A 22,005-nucleotide genomic window follows, 5' to 3' on the forward strand; every position below is an offset into this window, starting at 1 on the left:
GGATGGGGAAAAAAGAGTGCCAATTCACTTTAAAGTTTCCAGTAAAATGAATAATGGTAAAAGACTGGTGAGTCTGAATTTTCAATTTTATCTCATTTTTCAATGAGTATATGTCATTTTTTGATGATTAATCTGTGCATGTGCAATTTTTGTGAATATTATATAAGTGTACTATTGAGAAACACAGTGCTTATATATTTTACACAGCTAACCTAACCATGGTGATCATATGAAGGGTCAGTTAGGTCAATTATATATGTGGTAAACTATTGTTCAGCAAATACTCACTTTCCCCTCCCACAACTCCTATTGTGGAGTACCCTTTTCTTCTCCAGTATGTTGGAAGTGGCCTTTTGATTTGTTTGGTCAATGGAACATGGACAAAAGCCAAAGCGTGAGGCCAGGTGTGGTGGCTCCCGCCTATAATCCCAGCACTTTGGGAGGCCAAGGTGGGCAGATCACTTGAGGTCAGGAGTTTGAAACCAGCTTGGCCAATGGTGAAATCCCGTCTCTACTAAAAATACAAAACTTAGCTGGGCGTGGTGGCACATGCCTGAAATCCCAGCTAATCAGGAGGCTGAGGCAAGAGGATTGCTTGAACCTGGGAGGCGAAGGTTACAGTAAGCCGAGGTTGTGCCATTGCATGCCAGACAGAATGAGACCCTGTCTCAAAAAAAAAGAAAAAAAAAAAAAGAATTAAATGGTGGCAATGCTGCCATAAAAAATGTAAAGAAAAAAGTTATGAAAATCTCTATCAAATTTGCCCTTAGACTGCTTGACACATTTATTAATTTACTGCCCCTCTTAAGGAAACTGAAACTAGAAGGCATATGGATTTCAGAATTCCAAAGCAAACAAAGAGCATTAAAGGCCTTAAAGCAAAATTGACAATGGAAGTTTTAAGTAAAAACAAATGTTTAAGTTAGTATGTAGCAATTTTTATCCTTCTTCTCCTGAACCAACTTTTTCTATAAACCAACTACAGCCCTGACTGTGTCGGATAAGAGGGCTTCTGAATTTCAGCCTGCCAGAAATCCTATTGTGGGCATTACAATTATAGGGCTACACTGTTTTGTTTGCTGTAAATCCTGTTTGTAAATAAGCTTGAAGTCCTTGCAATGAGTTTGAGTACTACAATTTGATTACATGTTCAGCTTGCGCACTGTGGTGAGTTTTGATGTAATATTGGTTTCTCGCTGGGCGCGGTGGCTTACGCCTGTAATGTGAGCACTTTGGGAGGTCAAGGCGGGAAGACCACCTAAGATCGGGAGGTCGAGATCAGCCTGACCAACATGGAGAAACCCTCTCTCTACTAAAATTTCAAAATTACCCAGGCGTGGTGGTGCATGCCTGTAATCCCAGCTACCCACAGGCTGAGGTAGGAGAACTGCTTGAACCTGGGAGGCACAGGTTGCAGTGAGCTGAGGTCATGCCATTGTACTCCAGCGTGGGCAACAAGAGCAAAACTCTGTCTCAAAAAAAAAAAAAATTTAATCTCGTTTTGTTTTTATTTTTAATTTAATAATTTAATCATCGTTTTGTTTTTATTTTTTTTGAGATGGAGTCCCGCTCTGTCGCCCAGGCTGGAGTGCAGTGGTGCGATCTCGGCTCACTGCAAGCTCCGCCTCCCAGGTTCACGCCATTCTCCTGCCTCAGCCTCCCGAGTAGCTGGGACTACAGGCGCCCGCCAACATGCCCGGCTAATTTTTTGTATTTTTAGTGGAGACAGGGTTTCACTGTGTTAGCCAAGATGGTCTCGATCTCCTGACCTCGTGATCCACTCGCCTCAGCCTCCCAAAGTGCTGGGATTACAGGCGTGAGCAACTACGCCTGGTCTTAATCATCATTTTAAATTTCTGTTAACCACGCCAGGTGTGGTAGCTCACGCTTGTAATCTCAGCACTTTGGGAGGCCGAGGGGGGAGGATCACTTGAGCTCAGGAGTTCCAGATTATCCTGGTCAACACAGTGAAACCCCATCTCTACAAAAATAAAAAATTAGCCAGGCACGGTGACATGCACCTGTACACCTAGCTACTCGGAAGGCTAAGGAGAGAGGATCACCTGATCCTAGGAGGTTGAGGCAGCAGTGAGCGACAGACCTTGTCTCATTCATTCATAAATAATAAAAGAATCAATTTGGAATAATAACTAACATACACATGCCACTTTCTATGTGCTAGGTATCCAGTGCTTTACATATATTGACAATTAATTTTCTTAAGTGCTTTACATATATTACTGATTTAATTTAAATTTAAACTTAATTTTGATTTAATCTTACAGGTACTACTAACATGATTCTGTAAGAGTTAAAGAAAGAGGAAAGAAACACGAAACACAGCTTGGCAGTTAAAGATAGGTTTACTTTAGATATAACATGAGAGGGACTTCTGGCCGATTTCAGTCAGGACTACTTTCTCTTACAGACTCCAATTTTACAGATGAGAAAAATGAGGTTTGAGATTAAGTAATCTGCCCAAAGTCATAGAGCTAATTGCAAGTGAGGTAGGATTGGACCCAAGCAGTTTAGTTTGAGTGTGTGCTCAGGGGCTCTGCTCTATACTATCACAAAACTCACCTAACATTATTCGGTCAGATTCTCACCAAAGAAATATGGAGTTGTGATTCAGATGGTAGAACTATAAATCTGGATGCTGTGTAGCAGCAATATTCTGCCATAGAAATAAAGAAGCCAAGAAGTTGGAGACAGAGAAATAAAGTAGATGTCAAGAGAGAAGTTTTAATTAGATGGCAAGAGATAGGGAGAATGGTTGCCAGCATCAGTCCAGTACCAGCTCTGTTGCCTAGATGAACTGCCCTTGCATTTAAAGGAACACACTTTGCTGTCCACGTGATAAAATCCCTTATTTAAGATAGCACAAGATTTTATTACTTGCAACTATAAGAACCTTAACTCATTAGAACTGATCAACCAAATGATTGGTTGGATGCTTGAACTGAACTGAAATTGATATAGTGCCAAAATGTGCACTTGCTATGTAACAATGAGAATAAAAAATATTCAGATAACATTTTTAAAAAATATGGATGAATCTTGTTATGTTTATTCTAATCAATATTTGAAATGTATATCTAGTAAAGATTTAGAAATAACAGTATTGATTTTATTGTTTTCCCCATCTCTGACATATGGAATTGCTCTGAATTTTGTTTTTTAATTTGGCATGCTTGATGAAATCTGTGCCAATCCGATAAGGAGGAAGTAATTACAGAATGCTTACCCTCATCTCCCATTTATAGAAAGAGAAACTGTAGCTCCAAGAAAGAGCTCCCTTCCTTTGCTGGCACAGTGCTGCTATTTTGGTTTCTGTCAGTGAAGAATATCTATCCAGTGCCAATATAGTATAGCCATGTGTTAGTCTGATTAAATGGCTTTTGTTAAAGGGCAGTGTTCTAACCACTGGACAATCAATTCTCTTACCGTGATACTGTGACCTTGAATTTCTAGATGTGGAACATGGTAAAGCCAGAATGGGTCATTTTTCCTCCATTCTATTCTTGATAACCTAACTTTCCCATTCCCAAAGACTTTTGACACTATAGCAATCTCCACTTTTGTATGGCTGGAAGCTTAATTTTCACTTATCTCAATCATTTACTCTTCTCATAACATCAGTTGCTGCTTCTTCCTAAATAATATTAATGTATATTCCCTTTGTGAGAACTAACCAACATGTGTAGACTAATCTCTTTATTTACACTCCCACTGTCAAGTGTCTAAGTCCAGACACTTGTCATCTCTTTTTACTTGCATTGCTCTAATGTCCTTTACAATTTTTTTCCTTGGTCAATGTGGGCCCTGCCAGTTCATTACTGCAAGATTCCTGCTGCAGTAATTGATCTCATCTACTCGTCAGAAGGTTTGGCCTATATATACTCCCTTCTATTGGTTCTACATTGCCTTCCCACCCTTCTAAGCTCAAACCTAAGATCTTCAGCACCATCTTCAGGGCAGAAGGCTTCAAGTTTCCTGTAGGACTGGTATCCTGATAGTGATTCCCTAATCAAGCAAAGTAATTCTCCAGGGTAACCCAACTAGTTCATTTTCTCCTTTTGTCCTCCCAACTCCTCCTGCGTCTCCAGGGTGCCTTATCTATTCATCCCACTTCTTCCTTTAGACCTTCTCCAAATAGTCTGATTAGTTCCTCCCTTATTAGAAAAGGAGACAATTAGTTACTGCTTTCACTGTGCTAAATACTTTACAAGTGCTCTCAAATAACCTCATGGTATTCCAATGAGGTAATACTATTATGTCTCTCAGTTTTCAGATGAGAAAACCAAGGCTTAGAGAAGTTACTTAGCTCACTGGTAAGTAGCGAATCTAAAACTTGAACTGAGAACTGTGTAACTTTAAAACCCCCAGTAGAGGCCAGGCGTGGTGGCTCACGCCTGTAATCCCAACACTTTGGGAGGCCGAGGCAGGTGGATCACCTGAGGTCAGGAGTTCGAGACCAGCTTGGCCAACATGGTGAAACCCCCATCTCTACTAAAGATACAAAAATTAGCCAGGCATGGTGGTGTGTGCCTGTAGTCCCAGTTACTCAAAAGGACGAGGCAGAATTGTTTGAACCTGGGAGGCGGAGGTTGCAGTGAGCAGAGATCAAGCCACTGCACTCCAGCCTGGGTGGCAGAGCCACACTCTGTCTCCAAAAAAAAAAAAGTTCTTATGTTCTGCTAGTAGTGACTAGGCTTTTGTTTAGGTTATCACAGTAAACAATATTGGTCTAGGTAATTTCTTAGTTTGCTCATGTGTGTATGATATGGAAGACATAAGAAGTTATGCTTGGCTTCCTTATTGTTTTTTCTTATCTGTAATTTATGTAAAGGGGTCTGTGATTTTCTTGCATCATCATTTACTTTTAAGGACTCAATAGGATATAATCATATTTTCCAAAGTGTGGATAGAGAGATTTCTCAATTCAATTTAGTGGGTCATAAACAATTAAAGCCTTTAAACGATTGAATAGAAAAGAAAAATCCCCTTCATACATAACATGTGGCAACAGCAGGTATTGTTTAGTCAAATTTTCTTTCAGTTTTGTGTGTGTAACAGCTTGCAATGTATATTTTACTACAGATTCCTACCAAAAACATAAGAAAGACACAGGGTTACTTATGAATAAGAAAAAAATGCAGTATCCACACCTGAGAACCACTGTATTTAATCGGATTTTTACCATTCAAGGAATCAAAACACCTCCCATTATGCAACAAAGTCCAATTACAGAAAGATATTTAATTAAGCCTGTACTAAGAAAGTTTCTAAATACCCTTAATAATGAACCCAAACCTAAGGAGGATTTTATAAGTTAGCAAGAGTGTAATTTGCTTCACAGTGCAGTTATCAGATTGAGAAGCAATTTTATACTGTAGAGAATCTGAGAATTTCTTTCATTTGATTTAAAATGTTCATCTTGGCTGGGCACAGTTGCTCACACGTGTAATCTCAGCACTCTGGGAGGCCGAGGTGGGCAGATCAACTGAGGTCAGGAGTTCGAGACCAGCCTGACCAACATGAAGAAACCCCGTCTCTATTAAATATACAAAATTAGCCAGGCATGGTGGCGCATGCCTATAATCCCAGATACTCAGGAGGCTGAGGCAAGAGAATCTCTTGGACCCGGGAGGCAGAGATAGCGGTGAGCTGAGATCGTGCCATTGCACTCCAGCCTGGGCAACAAGTGCGAAACTGCATCTCAAAACAAAAAAACAAAATGTTTGATGAAAAAATGTTCATCTCAAAGCAAAAAATTCAACATGGAATTAAAAGCAAAGGAGGCCAGGTATGGTGGCTCACACCTATAATCCCAGCACTTTGGGAGGCTGAGGCGGGCGGGTCACTTGAGGTCAGAAGTTCAAGACCAGCCTGGCCAACATAGTGAAATCCTGTCTCCACTAAAAATACAAAAATTAGCTGGGCATGGTGGCTAGCACCTGTAATCCTAGCTATTGGGGAGGCTTAAGCAGAAGAATTGCTTGAACCCAGGAGGCGGAGGTTGCAATGATCCCAAATCGTGCCACTGTACTCCAGCCTAGGTGACAGAGCGAGACTCCATATTTAAAAAAAAAAAAAAAAAAAAAGCAAATGATATATATTTTTATCTTGCACAATTTTAGAATAACTTTTCCAGATGAACCAAACCCAAATATTACCTCCAAAAGACGATTTTAAATTTCAAATCTGATAAAACTAAATATCTTTGGAAAGTTTTATAATACCCCAAGATCTGCATTATTTAAAAGTTTGATATATAAAACAATATTATGTGTTTCTATCAGAACTCCAAGGCTTTTCCATATTAGTCAACAAATTCTATTTAAAAATGAGCTACAGGGTTAGGAGTGGGAATTCCCTTTGGTGCAGCTAGGGTTGCATTGAGGCATAATATACACACAATCTACAAATGGAAGAGTTTCCTGATAAGCACATTTATATTAATTCATTCATTTTTTTCTCCCTCCCAGTCTCTTATGTGCCTGCGTCCATACACATACAAACACACAACGTCCTATACTTATTGAGCATAGGATGTTCCCTATGACTTGGTCACTGTCCACCTCTTCAGCCATCACTGTCCTCTATACTCTGCTGCTTCACATCTCTGTATTTGTTTCTTCTCTCCTTTGGCCTAGAAAACTCCTGTTAGTTTTTGAAGACTCAGCTCAGACCTCTTAAGAGGCTCTTGGCTGGGTGTGATGGTTCATACATGTAATCCCACCACTCTGGGAGGCTGAGGTGGGAGGATTGCTGGAGCCCAGGAGTTCAAAACCAGCTTGGGCAACATAGCAAGACCCTACCTCTTTAAAAAAAAATTAGCCAGGGGCAGTGATGTGCACTTGTAGTCCCAGCTACTCAGGAGAGGCTGAGGTGGGAAGACTGCTTGAGCCCAGGACTTTGAGGCTGCAGTGAGCTATGATCACACCACTGCACTCAGGCCTTGGTGACATGGTGAGACCTTGTCTCAAAAAAGGAAGAGAGGCAGGGAGGAAGGAAGAGAGGGAGGGAGGGAGGGAGGGAGGAAGGAAGGGAGGGAGGGAGGGAGAAAGAAGGAAAGAAAGAAAAGAAAAAAAAAGAGAATTCTGTTTCATTTATTTATGATGGTCCTGTCAAGATCCTCTTTTTTTTTTCTGTAGAGATGAGGTCTCTCTATGTTGCCTACGCTGGTCTTGAATTCCTGGGTTCAAGGAATCCTCTTCCTCTTGCATTGGCCTCCCAAAGTGTTGAGATTACAGGCATGAGTCACAGCACGTGGCCATATTCTGAATTCTCTGGATAAGCTTTCATGTTGGAATATTGTAAAATCAATGACTAAAATAAAATTTAAAGATTATCTACAACCGTGGATTATCCTATCCTGATTCAGTTATAGTGTATATTGTAGTTAACTAGGGGGTTGGCAATAATCTTCATATAATATATGTAATTATAAAAACATAAATTATGTATATTATACAAGGAAAGCATGCAACAGGTCAGATGTTTCTCTATTAACACTTCCAGAAATATATTATGGTTTTGTTTTGTTTTTTTTTGAGACAGAGTCTTGCTCTGTCTCAGCTCACCGTGACATCCACCTCCTGGGTTCAAGCATTTCTCATGCCTCAGTCTCCTGAGTAGCTGAGATTATGGGCATGTGCCACTATGCCTGGCTAATTTTTGTTATTTTTAGTAGAGACAAGGTTTCACCATGTTGGCCAGGTTGGTCTTGAACTCCTGGCCTCAAGTGATCTGCCTGCTTCAGCCTCCCGAAGTGCTGGGACTACAGGAGTGGTCCACCACACCTGGCTGAGTATATTACAGTTTTACTGAGTATATTACAGTTTTATATCTGTTTTGCTTTTTGCAAATCTTTTTGCTTTTATTTGTCTTCCAGCTGATTCTTTTAAACTGCATCTCTACAAAAGTGGAGAGAATATAATGAATCACTATGTATTAATACTTATCACCCAGTTTCAATAATTATCAACACATAATCTACTGGTTCATTTTGAATCTCTGCAGACATTTCATCCAAAACTATTCAATATATATCTCTAAATGACCATTTAAAAAAATCATAGTATCAGCCGGGTACAGTGGCTCACACCTGCAATCCCAGCACTTTGGGAGGCCAAGGTGGGTGGATCATGAGGTCAGAAGTTTGAGACCATCCTGGCCAACATGATGAAACACCGTCTCTACTAAAAATACAAAAAAAAAGGCTGCGCACCGTGGCTCACGCCTGTAATCCCAGCACTTTGGGAGGCCGAGGCGGGTGGATCACAAGATCAAGAGCTTGAGCCCACCCTGGCCAACATGGTGAAACTCTGTCTCTACTAAAATACAAAAATTAGCTGGGCATGGTGGTGTGCACCTGTAGTCCCAGCTACTTGGGAGGCTGAAGCAGGAGAATCACTTGAACATGGGAGGCGGAGGTTGCAGTGAGCTGAGATAGCGCCATTGCACTCCAGCCTGGGAAACAGAGCGAGACTCCATCTTAAAAAAAAAAAAAAAAAAAGCCAGGCGTGTTGGCAGGTGCCTGTAGTCCCAGCTACTCAGGAGGCTGAGGCAGGAGAATCGCTTGAACCTGAGAAGGCGGAGGTTGCAGTGAGCCGAAATCGTGTCACTGCACTCCAGCTTGGGCAACAAGAGGGAGACTCCATGTCAAAAAAAAAAAAAAAAAAAAATCAATGCACAAAAAATTACATAATTCTCTTAATATCATTATTAAATACCTAAGGAGTGGTCAAATTTTTCCCAATTATCTTACAGATCTTTTTATACTTTGTTCAAATTAGCATTTAAACAACGTTGATTTATTGCATCTGGTTGATATAACCCTTAAGTCTTTTAAAATCAATCTATAGCTTTCTCCTTTATTTTTTTATTTTTATTTTTTGTAATTTGTTGTTTCAAGAAATAGCCATGTTTTTAAGGTTCCTGTGCCTTAAAATAGAGAAGTAGGGCTTCATATTAGTTAGGTTTAAATGTTATGATATACTCTTTCATTCTGTTGTTTGTGATGAGTCATATTAAATATAATAAGAAGTTACTACAATTGTAGTTAAAAAGTTGATTTTGGGGGCCGGGCGTGGTGGCTTATGCCTGTAATCCCAGCACTTTGGGAGGTGAGGCGGGCGGATCACCTGAGGTCAGGAGTTTGAGACCAGCCTGACCAACATGGAGAAACCCCATCTCTACTAAAAATACAAAATTAGCCAGGCATGGTGGCGCATGCCTGTAATCCCAGCTACTAGGGAGGCTGAGACAGGAGAGTCGCTTGAACCCAGGAGGCAACGGTTGCAGTGAGCCAAGAACATGCCATTGCACTCCAGCCTGGGCAATAGGAGCGAAACTCCATCTCAAAAAAAAGTTGGTTTCAGAGGTATAGATCGTTGATATCTTAAACTCAATAGCCATTATAATGATGACATCTAAGAGAAGAAACAATAAACACTTGCAAGAACTTCCGTTTTTGATTATGCCAGGACATGCATACACACTAAGATCCTGAGAGAATGGCAAATTTTTTTTACAAATATTAAAGCCAAACTAAAATTGTACTGTTATTTTCCTAATAGTTCTTCTTAGTAATAATTTAAGACCCTGAAAGTTACCTGATGTTTAGGTAGCTCAGTTCTCAGTTGATGTTATGACTCACTGGTAGAAACGTTACACTTCTATGAGCCTCAATTGTATGCTATGTAAATATAACTAGCCCCTACCTGATAATTATATACATATTTACAAGGCAGAAACTTAAGACAAAGTGATATTTGGCACTCTAAAATTCCTCTCAACCTCATTATATATGAAAGCATCAGCCTAACATTTTAAGTGTGCTACTGTTATATAAGTGTTTAATTATGTACATAAATCTTTGAAAACCTGTAGACATAACACAAAGCCAACAGCAAGTTATGCCTCAGTTGCTACAGGAGTATAGATATCATGTTAGAAAAGAAAATACAGTCCCAGAGTAGTGTGCAAGGCACCACCTACCATAGACCTGGGCTTGCTGATGGCCACCAGACTAGTGAGGAAGTCTTCATCGTGCAGCTGGCTGAAAACATGGGCGTCATAGGCTACCATAATGGAGATTTCTTCCATCATCTTGCCAGCTGGCCTTTCCACAGCAGCAGCTGCTGTCCCAGCTCCAGACCAGACTATCCAAGGAAAAATCCTACTGCAGCTCAGTGCCAGTGTACACACCCACCTGAGTTCGAGGGGGTGGAGTGTCAAAAATCCAGAAAGAAAGAGAGAAAAAAAAAAAGCGGCTGCTATCACAGGCTTGGCTAGCAATTCACCCCCAGTAGGAAACTAAAAGAGGTTTCTTATCTATGCAGGAAGTATACACTATAAACACCTTCTGCATTTATAACAGAGAAGCTGGAAAATTCAATTTTTGGAAACCTTTAAACTTCAAAAAAGAAATAAAGTTTCCTAACTAGAAATATCCTATAGCAATAACAACAACAACAAAAACTGATTTGTGTTATGTTCTTGGTAATTAAAAATTTTCATAATAGCTCGTCTTCTTACTGCAGTATTATTACATGAAGATTGTTCTTGGAGAAGAAGTAAATTTTCTTAGTGTTCTTAAGGCTTATTTTTTCGTAATCTTAGAAAATGAACAGATGAAAACCATTTTAATTTCTCAGAATTTAAAGAATTTATAGTACAATTACAAGTGATCTCCTGAAGTCTGAAAAAAAAAAATTTCCCCTCTGAGTATTTCTGTTAAAGAAAAAAATGCCAAAACATAAAAATGAAACAGGGACAGCAATATCAATTAATAATCATTACTCCCTTTTCCTACTAAAAAAAATAAGTATTTTAAGCATAGTTTTGTGTTGTTATTCAGAAAGCAATACAAGAGTCTCATTTATAAACTGGTTGTTTTGCTCCCATAGATAAAAGTTCTCTTCATCTTTTATCTTTAAGGCTAGAGGTTTCTTTTAATTATTCAAATCAGTAGATAGCCATTAACTGTTGGTAGCTTAACCACCAGTAGTGCTTTTTAAATTACAGCTGGAGACCATAAATGAACTGCCATATTTCCAGATGAAAAGTTTGAAAGCTGCCCATAATCACCATTACAAAGTTGCTTGATCAGGAAATATAATGTATACTAATTTCATGGAAAAAGGATTAAGCAAATAAAAATGAGGGGAAGACAGATAAGGCTTCTCTGAAGTTGTTTTTCAATATTCCTAATTAAGCTAGTATCTTCCCTGCTTTTTCTAGATCATGACACTGCAGTACTTACTATGAGAAATATTCTTTGTTAGAACTAGAAATTAATTTGGCAAGTTCGTCTAAAATCAAAAGAAATAAGTTGAAATAAAACATTTCAACCAGTTGAAATGTTTAGTCTTCATTACCAATAGCAGGATTATGTTACCTAAATTTGTTTGCTTTTCAGAAAACAAAACTCAGAATGAGATCTATAGTGTTATTTTCCCATGTTTTCCAAAAGTATTTTTTTCATCTACATTAACATGATTACTTGTATAACACCTTGTCCCATTTAAATGTAATTAGTAGAGTTTTACAACTGCTATAGCATTCTAGCTTATAAGAGCGAGCACAAGGAAGGAGGGAAAAGCACCTGATTGCTAGGAAACAAGCAAATCTAATAAGCTTATTTAAACAAAAAAATGCAATATTTTAAATAAATCCACAAGATTAAAACAGCTTCAAACTGTGTTTGACCCTTGTTGGAGTCAGTAAAGCATTTTTACTTCATTTTTGTTCTACAGTGCTGCTTTGTCTGTTAAGCATTATTTTCGTTAACATTTTTTTCCTGCACATTTATCCTGACGCTGACTAACCAGGTAAAAATTAAAAGATAATCAGGAGACAAGGCATTATAAGGTGTCCAGGCAGTTCATACCTTTTAAACTCCTTATCTTTTCAGAAGTACTTTAAAAGATACTGTGAACCTCTTCATGCATTCACCAGCACCAGAAGATTTCAGATTATCTTGCAACATTTTCTAGATGTGAAAGCAATTCCTCTTGCTTTCATATTTTTCTTTGCTATTCAGTGACTCAGAGCTTCCACACATGGATATCTGAATAAAGTGCACTGACAAAGACACCTGTTGTGGAAGGTAAAGAAAGTACTTCCCACAATGCCTTACTCCCTGCTGGCAACCACCCAGGGGCAAACAAGAGTTATAACCGCAGTTCAGCAGCGCCTATGCACCCTGGGAGAGTGCATTCAGCGTAACCATAGGTAATCTTCTTGGTTACGAAGAACCCTTATAACCCAAAAGAAAAGGACCAGAAAAAACAGTTTTAAATAGCACCTAGAGGTGCTGTACATTAAACTCATAAAACATTTACGGCATCAGGCTATAAGCATGCAAAAACATTTTTAGAAAAATAATCAAAGCCTTTAAAAATAGTTTAAGTTTACATACACAGAAACTAATAACTTCAAATAATTCAGTCCTTTTAGAATTCTACACAGGTTCTTAGATAAATGTTTTTAAAAGCTTCTATAATTTATAACCTTCAACAGATTGTTCTAATTAGCCACAGTGACTAGAATTATTAATAACATGTCATTTCTAAACCCAAGTGGTCCTCTATTGTAGCTGCAGTGCACAGATTTTCTTGAGCAGGGACACTCTAAGTTTGATTTGCAATCTTCACCTTTTGTCACCCTTAAAATGTTCCTTAAAGTTTACTTTACTTTTCAGAGTCTGGGAAGGAAAAATTCAAGGTTTCGTTTCCCCTTATTAAGTGTACTATATTTGTGGTTCCAACGAAAAACATACTCTTTGAAAACTGATGATTAGAGAAACTGTCACTCTACCGTCATTTTCTCCAGTCTCAGAAATAACAGCTACACCAATACCCTCCAAAACTTCAGAAGCTATTGTACACAGTCCTGTCTAAGAACTCTTGTTTTACCATCCCCCCAACCCATTGATTCCCTGGGTTGTTTACACCTGAGTGTCTGCAGTTATCGCCTTCACACCACGCAACTGCATTGGAAAAAAAAAAAAAAAAAAAGAAGGCAGTGGTGTGGAGAATTACCTGAGATCAAAGGCTGTGGTGTGGACAATACCATTTGAAGCTAAAACTTACCAAGAGAAGAGTATCAAAACAGGCAACAGAAACCAGCCACACTCCCGGTAACCAAATAGATGGTCCTCAGTTCAAGCAGGAACTAGCTAGCTGTCTGTCCCCAGGCAAGTCATTTAACTTCGCTAGGTTTCAGTTTCCTCATGGTCATGTAAATTGAGAGGGAGAGAATAGATTCCTGGTTTCCACATGGGTATAGAAAGTCAAAAGCAATGTGTCCTATTCCTATTTCCTCCTATCCAATAGGTTTATTTGATAGAAGATATCAAATAGGTTTGAAAGAAGATATCAAATAGGTTTATTTGATAGAACCTATCAAATAGGTTTATTAGGTTTATAAACCCTTTCTGGATCTTATTAAGAAAATGTTTATGAATAAAATAGCTCCAGTGATTTTTAAATGTTGTTCTGAGATTTTACACTGAAAGAGTATTCCATACTAGTAGCTAATTTTGTCCCAACAGTCATCCTCCTAGAACTGTTCTTTTTAACAAAAGCATACCTGGGTCATACTATGAGTCAAATAAACCATCTATTCTCAAGTGTCAAATTTAGAGACAGCTGAAACAAAAATCAAGAAAAGCTTGAATAAGATGTGGCTATTTTTCTATTGTGTTCTCTCCAATGCAGCAAAGTAGTTTCATTATGGGAGTAGCATTTTTTTATACATCAGTCAAAGCAGCAAGTATAAAAATTATCTCACCTCACCGGGCGCAGTGGCTCACACCTGTAATCCCAGCACTTTAGGAGGCCGAGGTGGGTGGATCACAAGGTCAGGAGTCCGAGACCAGCCTGGCCAATACGGTGAAACCCCACCTCTACTAAAAATACAAAAATTAGCCAGGTGTGGTGGCGCACGCCTGTAGACCCAGCTACTCAGGAGGCTGAAGCAGAATCACTTGAACCCGGGAGGCAGGGGTTGCAGTGAGCCAAGATTGTGCCACTGCACTCCAGCCTGGGCGACAGAGGGAGAATTCCATCTCGGGAAAAAAAAAAAAAAAAAAATTATCTCAACTCAGGAGAGTAGCAGTCAAGACCTTTTTCCTATATCTCATATTCTACTTGTTGAATATTCTCATCACGTCACCCATAAAATCAAGATCAGACGGAAAGAAAGACAAAACAACTACAAGAGAAATATGGCTTAGGCCAGGCACGGTGGCTCATGCCTGTAATCCCAGCACTTTTGGAGGCCGAGGCGGGTGGATCACGAGGTCAGGAGTTGGAGACCAGCCTGGCCAACATGGTGAAACCCCGTCTCTAATAAAAATAGAAAAAAATTAGCCGGGCATGGTGGTGTGTGCCTGTAGTCCCAGCTACCCTGGAGGCTGAGGCAGGAGAATCGCTTGAACCCAGGAGGCAGAGGTTGCAGTGAGCCGAGATTGCACCACTGCACTCCAGCCTGGGCGACAGAGCAAAACTCCGTCTCAAAGAAAAAAAAAAAGGAAATATGGTTTAGAGGGCAGAAAGGTCTTCTGCAACCCCCATATAGATGGGTAGCACCCTGGAGAAACTGTTCCTCCTGCATGACTGGCCCTCGTCTAATCTTTCATGAACATTCTTCCAGATGTTCCTAGGTAACTCTATGCAAACATTCACAAAGTATACATGACTCAATGTTAAGGATCTCCAAAATGACAAAATGTTCACAGTGTTCACAGTGAGATAAATAACTATAAGAAAGGCTGGTTGTGGTGGCTCACACCCATAATCCCCGGAGGCTGAGGGAGAAGGACTGCTTGAGCCCAGTATTATAAAACCAGCCTGGGCAACATAGTGAGACTACATCTTTACAAAAAATTGAAAAATCAGCCAGGCATGGTAGCAAGTTACTGTAGTCTCAGCTATTTGCGGGGAACCCAGGAGGTTCAGGCTACAGTGAACTGCAATTGTGCCACTACACTCCAGCCTGGGTGACAGAATAAGACGCTGCCTCTTAAAAAAAAAAAAAAAACTATAAGAAAGATAAAATTCTATAAATACATTCTTAATTACAGAAAATCAATATTCCAAGCAGGTTTCTATCTACTCTTAGCAGTGTACATTACAAAGCCCATGTGCTCTAAGTGAGGTAACAAAAGAGAAAATATGAATGAGAAACCATAGAAATATCAGAAGAAAGCTTTTCAGAATTTGTATTTCAGAATAGTCTAGTAACACCTACTGAGTTTTTACAATGGAAAAAGAACAAGTAAAAGATAAGTAAACTTGTTCTCTTTAAAATTATGCAAAGGTAAATAAAGAACACCATTATTCTTGTGTTGAATTCCAGCCATTCAGCTCATTATCCTTCCTATCTCTCCTAGCAGTTGCTAGGAAAATTCAAAACCTCAGAAAACAGATTGTTCAAAAAAAGAAAAAAAAAACCTAGCATTAAACTAAAAAAAGAAAAACCAGTGGGACATAAATACTTGCTTAACAGGTATGCTGGGTATCTTGCTGCCTCATTTGCAACTTACCACAAAGAATGAGGGTGAGGTAGATTCCAGACTATGAAAGAATAGATGCAACTCTTTAACAATTCAGCTTTTTACCTCATTTGAAACTAAAATCCACCGCCATCACATTCACATTAAATTTTACCTAACCAAAAGTAAATGTTTCAAGTGCTTGTAAGCATTCACCGATATTTGTTATCACTCAAAATGAAGAGTTCCATATTTACCTGAAAACATGAGTAATGCTTCACTTTGTCTCATTTTGAGCAGAGTGCACAACTGAATTCTAATTACAAATAACGATACATTAATTTCTAAAGCATTCAAATAATTATTTAAAACATTTCACTAACAATCAAATGAAATGAAACCATTTCACATGATATTCGTTTTTTCATAAGATCAGAGGGTAGGTTTAGGGAACAGCAATAGGATTTCACGCAAGTGCCCATTTCTCTCAAGTTTTTCTCCCAGCCTGGATAAAACTCCCTTTCCAATGGGACCTCACATGCCTGCATTATGTTATATACTGGCAGCTTACAGCAGGGCACTTGGTTAAATCCTGCAGTTAAAACCTGCAGTTAAAACTTGACAAGTTTGATGGTATGTGAATTAAATCTTTATTTATTTTAAAAAAGCAACTCAGGCCAGGTGTGGTGGCTCATGCCTGTAATCTCAGCACTTTGGGAGGCCAAGGCAGGCAGATCACGTTGTCAGGAGTTCGAGACCAGCTTGGCCAACGTGGTGAAACCCCGTCCCTACTAAAAGTATAAAAATTATCTGGGCGTGGTGGCACATGCCTGTAATCCCAGCTACTCAGCAGCCTGAGGCAGGAGAATCAGCTGAGATCGCGCCACTGCACTCCAGCCTAGGCGACAGAGCAAGACTCTGTTTCAAAACAAAAAACAAACAAACAAACAAAAAACTCAACATTTACTAAATGCTTATAATGTGCATAAGGGGGATTACAGATTTTGTAATCTAGTAATACAAATAATCTATAACAATGAATATTTACTAAAAATGTTATAATAGGCCGGGCATGGTGGCTCATGCCTGTAATCCTAGCACTTTGGGAGGCCGAGGTGGGTGGATCACGAGGTCAGGAGATCGAGACCATCCTGGCTAACACGGTGAAACCCCATCTCTACTAAAAATATAAAAAAAATTAGCCGGGCGTTGTGGCAGGCGCCTGTAGTCCCAGCTACTCAGGAGGCTGAGGCAGGAGTATGGCGTGAGCCCGGGAGGTGGAGCTTGCAGTAAGCTAAGATCGCACCACTGCACTCCAGCCTGGGCAACAGAGCGAGACTCCATCTCAAAAAAAAAAAAGAAGTTATAATAGTGGCAGCTAATATTTAATAAGTATTCACTATGTCCTAAACACAAAATCTCATTTCATCTTCACTGTAAATCAATAAACTAGATACCATAATTATTCCTTTTTTGTAGATAATTAAAATATGGAGAAGTTTTGTGATTTGACTCGACACCTACAGCTAGAAATAGAGCTGCTAGGATTAAAAAACAGGTGTGTCTGTTTCTAGTGTGCAAGCTAAAGGATAAGGAAGTAGGCAAACATATACCAGAATTAGCCGTGTGCCAAACACTGCTGTTTCTCAAACACTGATGTCTCCTTCACACACATACATAGGTTACAGACTATAAAAAAAGCTATGTCTGTCATGTAATACAATAATTAGTGATATAGGACTGTAATAGAATGAAGTCCCTCTGCAGATGGGGAAGCCTTCATGGAAAAGATGGATTGAATTTAGATAGGCAAAGTGAAATAATTTTTTACAGGGAAAAATGAATTTAGAATGACCAGAGTGGTAAACTGATACTGGACACAGCAGAAGTTACAAAGGCAGATTTAAATTAGCCTATGGTAATTTGCAAATATCAGGTCAACAAATTAGGCCAAAGCCAGTCATTGAAGATTACTAAATTCCTGCCTTTCTAGCTTCCATTTATGCCATTAGAGAAAGGAAGTGTGGGCTCCAGAATTTAGAATAACCTGGTTTGATACTGGACTCCACCACTCACTGGCTATGTGACTGTCTTAGTCTGTTTGGGCTGCTACTAGAATAAAATACCATAGACTGGATAACTTATACACAACAGAAATTTATTTATCACATTTCTGGAGTGTGGAAGATTAAGGTGCTGGCAGATTTGGTGTCTGGTGGGAGCGTGTTTTCTAGTCACAGGCAGAGGTCTTCTCTCTGTGTCCTTACATGGTAGAATGAGGAAGGGGTCTCCTTGGAGTTTTTTTTATAAGGGCACTAATCTCATTCAAGAGAACTTAACCCACATGATCTAACCACCAGTCAAAGATCCCGTCTCTTAATATCGTCACATTTGGGTATTTCAACATGTGAATTTTGGGGGGACACAAACATTCAGTCTATAGCAGTGACAATGAGCAAATTACATAAGTTGTCTCACTCCTTGGTTTTCTCATCTGTATTAGTCTGTTTTCACACTGCTGTGAAGAAAAACCCCAAGACTGGGTAATTCATAAAGGAAAGAGTTTTAATTGACTCACAGTTCTACATGGCTGGAGAGGCCTTGGGAAACTTACAATCATGGCGGAAGGTGAAGGGGAAGCAAGGACCTTCTTCACATGGCGGCAGGAGAGAGAAGGGAAAGCAGGGGAAATGCCAGATGCTTATAAAACCATCAGATCTTGTGAGAACTCACTCAGGATCACAAGAACAGCATGGTGGATGCTGTTCCACTCACCTGCCATGATCCACTCCCCCATGATCCACTCACCTCCCTCCCTGGACATGTGGGGATTACAATTTGAGATGATATTTGGGCAGGGACACAGAGCCAAACCATGTCATCATCCACAAAATGAGAAAACAGTAACAATGCAGTGAGGTACCTGACTCTGGAAAGCATTTGATTGATGTTGGTTGTTATTATCAATATTAATAAAAATGATGTACAGGGGGCAAAACTATTTGATGAAAACTAAAGAGAAGATGGAATTGTAACCTTTAGAAATGGGGCAGGGAGTGAGGTTCTCAGTATACGAGAACACAACCAATGCCTCCATTTTTTTTTTTTCGTATTTCCTTGTCCAGGAGAGATGAATAACAGTGTCATACAATTTCAATCCTCTACCAATTTTCCATAAACAACTAAATCTTTCTGGACGCTGATTTATTTGGGAGTAATTTGGTAATTTACATGAGTCCTTCTGTTAGAAATGACTGAGACAGGTTAGTGGAGGTGAAGTCTTGATAGGGAGGCCTGGGTGGGGCGGTGGGGCACAATCTCCTACAGTTTGCTGCCCTCTCTGGTTTCCTGACTACAATGCAAACAGAATTTAATCAATTACCTCTCATTAAATTGAACAACTATGAGACGAACAGGGAAAAAAGAGCATTTGTTATATAATGATATTAGTCTATTGTAACCTGATCAACAAAACACCGTTACTATGGGCTATCATGTGAAAATAAATAATCCTTCTTCATAACTATATTATAATAAGGTTTTCCACAGTTCATTTTTATCTTGAGTCAAAAGAAATACCCTGTGCAATGGCTTAGAGTAGCAGCTAACTCAGAAACTAAGAACTGACCAACAAACCACTTCACTTCAAAGATGTCAACTAAGTTTCCATCAGAGGTAAATGGGGAAGGGGGAGAGAAATAACACATATTTAAAACCTACTGTGCTAGGGAGGAGCCATAATTTCATTATCTCTTTTAGTTCTTACACAATACTTTGTAGCAGATTTAATTATCCCAATTTTACAGAAGAGATACTTGCTCTAAGAGTTTAAGCAATTTAGGCTGGGTGCCATGGAAATCATGCCTGTAATCCCAGCACTTTGGCAGGCTAAGGTGGGTGAATCGCCTGAGGTCAGGAGTTCGAGACCAGCCTGGCCAACATGGTGAAACCTCATCTCTAATAAAAATACAAAAAAAAATTAGCTGGTCATGGTGGTGGGTGCCTACAGTCCTAGCTACTCGGGAGGCTGAGGCTTAACCCCAGGCGGTGGAGGCTGCAGTGAGCAGAGATCGTGCCACTGCACTCCACCCTGGGCGACGGAGCAAGACTCCATCAAAAAAAAAAAGAGTTTAAGCAATTTAAAGTCACACTACTTTGGCTGGGCTCAGTGGCTCATGCCTGTAATCCCAGCACTTTGGGAGGCCGAGATGGGAGGATCACCTGAGATCAGGAGTTTGAGACCAGCCTGAACAACATGGTGAAACCCCATCTCTACTAAAAATACAAAAATTAGCCTGGTGGCATGCACCTGTAATCCCAGCTACTTGGGAGGCTAAGGGAGGAGAATTGCTTGAACTCAGGAGGTGGAGGTTGCAGTGAGCTGAGATCACGTCACTGCAGTCCAGCCTGGGTGACAGAGCAAGACTCTGTCTCAAATAAATAAATAAGTCACACTACTACTAAATGAGAGTTATGATTAAACCCAAACATGTGATTACAAAGGCTCAGGTTTTTTCCCACCTACATCAGGTTTGTCACAAATGAAAGCAAGAGAAAAGACAGGAGATTCAATTCACTTTTGAATAGCCCATTTAGAAATCCTGAAATAGAAGTTTTAAAATTTCTAATGGTAGACTCTATATTTCTCTTATCTTAGTATTTTGCTCTTAATGTTGTATCCTTATATAACGAAAATATGGGCTGAAAACTTATATTGCATCCAACAGTATCTATCTATCTATCTTTTTTTTTTTTGGCGCGATCTCGGCCCACTGCAACCTCCACCTCCCGGGTTCAAGCATTTCTCCTGCCTCAGCTTCCCAAGCATCTGGGACTACAGGCGCACACCACCACACCCGGCTAATTTTTGTATTTTTAGTAAAGACAAGGTTTCACCATGTTGGCCAGGCTGATCTTGAACTCCTGACCTCGTGATCCGGCCGCCTCAGCCTCCCAACATGCTGGGATTACAGGCGTGAGCCACCATGGCTGGCTATCTATCATTTTTGAGACAGGGTTTCTCTCTGTTGCCCAGGCTGGAGTGCAGTGATGCATTTACAGCTCACTGCAGCCTCAACCTCCTGGGTTCAAGTGATCCTCCCACCTCAGCTTCCACAGTAATTGGGACTACAAGCGCCACCACTCCCAGCTAATTTTTAAATTTAAAAAAAAAAATTTTTTTTTTGAGACAGGGTCTCACTATTGTCCAGGGTGGAGTGCAGTGGCACGATCACAGCTCACTGTGGCCTCGACCTTCCAGGCTCAGGTAATCCTCCTCTCTCAGTCTCCCAAGTAGCTGGAACTACAGGCATGCACTACCAAGCGTGGCTCATTTTTTATATTTTTAGTAGAGAAGGGCTTTCACCATGTTGCCCAGGCTGGTCTCGAACTCATGAACTCAAGCCATTCACCCACCTCAGCTTCCCAAAGTGCTGGGATTACAGGTGTGAGCCACCATGCCTGGCCTGTAGTAGTATTTATTATATAAGGCATTTGCAAATATGAGGAGAAAGAAGACTGAAGGCAATTTATCAATTCCTCCTCAAGTTACTGATGAATGCAATACACATTAACAGACTGCTATAATAGAAAATATCATGTGAATTGAGGCAAAATTCTTGTCAGCGATGGCTTCCATGATGTTAAAAATTGGCTTTATGTATGCTTGAAGAGCAATAGTAAATTGCTTAATTGTCTAAAATAAAATAATAAAAAGATTTTCATAATTCTAAAACAGCTGTCATAGTGGTGGCAGTGGCAATGCCCAGAACATTCTAATTTCATTCATTTGAATGACAGTTTATATTTTATGTTAAATCTAAAATATGTTTTTATATTTCTACAGATAGATATAGAGGGAAAGATGAGAGAAGGAGAAAAAATAAACGTTATGGTTGAAGTTTAAACTCTTTGAATATTGGCAGGCTGGCATCTCTCTCTCTCTCTCTCTCTCTGTCTCTCCCTCCCTCCCTCTCCCCTCCTCTCCTTCACTCTCTCTCAAACATACATATCTCTTAAAAATCATTTTTGTCCTAAACTATTTGGCAGATATTGTCTTTGTATCAGATAACTTACTAAGTATGAATCTTTAAACTTCACTCTAGTTATCCTACATTGTTCTCTTTGTACAGTGGTTGACAATGCAAATGAGATATGAGCACAGTTGAGATGTGAACATGATACATACAGTCTTACAGATTGCAGTTTATAAATAAGCTCTATATTAGTCAATTGTAGATGAAATGTTCTATTATTTATCGTTACTATAGCTACTAATAATCTAATATTTCCTTTTTTAAAAAGTTACAGGTTCTTGCTATGTTGCCCAGGCCAGACTTGAATTCCTGGGCTAAGCAATCTTCTCACCGCAGCTCCCGAGTGGGTGGGACCACAGGCACAAGTTACTGTGCCTGGCAATATTGCTTTAAATACACTTTATTTTATGATAGGGTAATGTCTTACTGAAGATACTCCATTAAAACAAAAAAAATCTCTGA

The 22,005-nt window shown here is 39.6% G+C and overlaps 1 protein-coding gene across 14 annotated transcripts in view; it reads right to left on the reverse strand.

Annotated features, from left to right (window-relative positions):
* RABGAP1L (RAB GTPase activating protein 1 like) overlaps positions 1–22,005 on the reverse strand; it is an 830,901-nt gene that overhangs the window by 107,661 nt on the left and 701,235 nt on the right. The window contains exons 1-2 of one of the 14 annotated variants that reach the window (XM_008978335.5): positions 13,104–13,194; positions 10,006–10,219 (exon numbers count right to left, since the gene is read on the reverse strand). The exons of 10 other annotated variants lie outside the window; for them this stretch is intronic. In XM_008978335.5, coding sequence (XP_008976583.1) covers positions 10,006–10,116 — 111 coding nt within the window. In that variant the 5' untranslated portion in view covers positions 10,117–10,219; positions 13,104–13,194. Of the gene's footprint in view, positions 1–10,005; positions 10,220–11,899; positions 12,051–13,103; positions 13,206–22,005 lie in introns of those variants that run through there. 3 more of the 14 variants (XM_008978336.5, XM_008978339.4, XM_008978337.6) reach the window with 3 other exon arrangements.

This window comes from Pan paniscus, chromosome 1, assembly GCF_029289425.2.
Source record: "Pan paniscus chromosome 1, NHGRI_mPanPan1-v2.0_pri, whole genome shotgun sequence".
Lineage (NCBI taxonomy): Eukaryota > Metazoa > Chordata > Mammalia > Primates > Hominidae > Pan > Pan paniscus.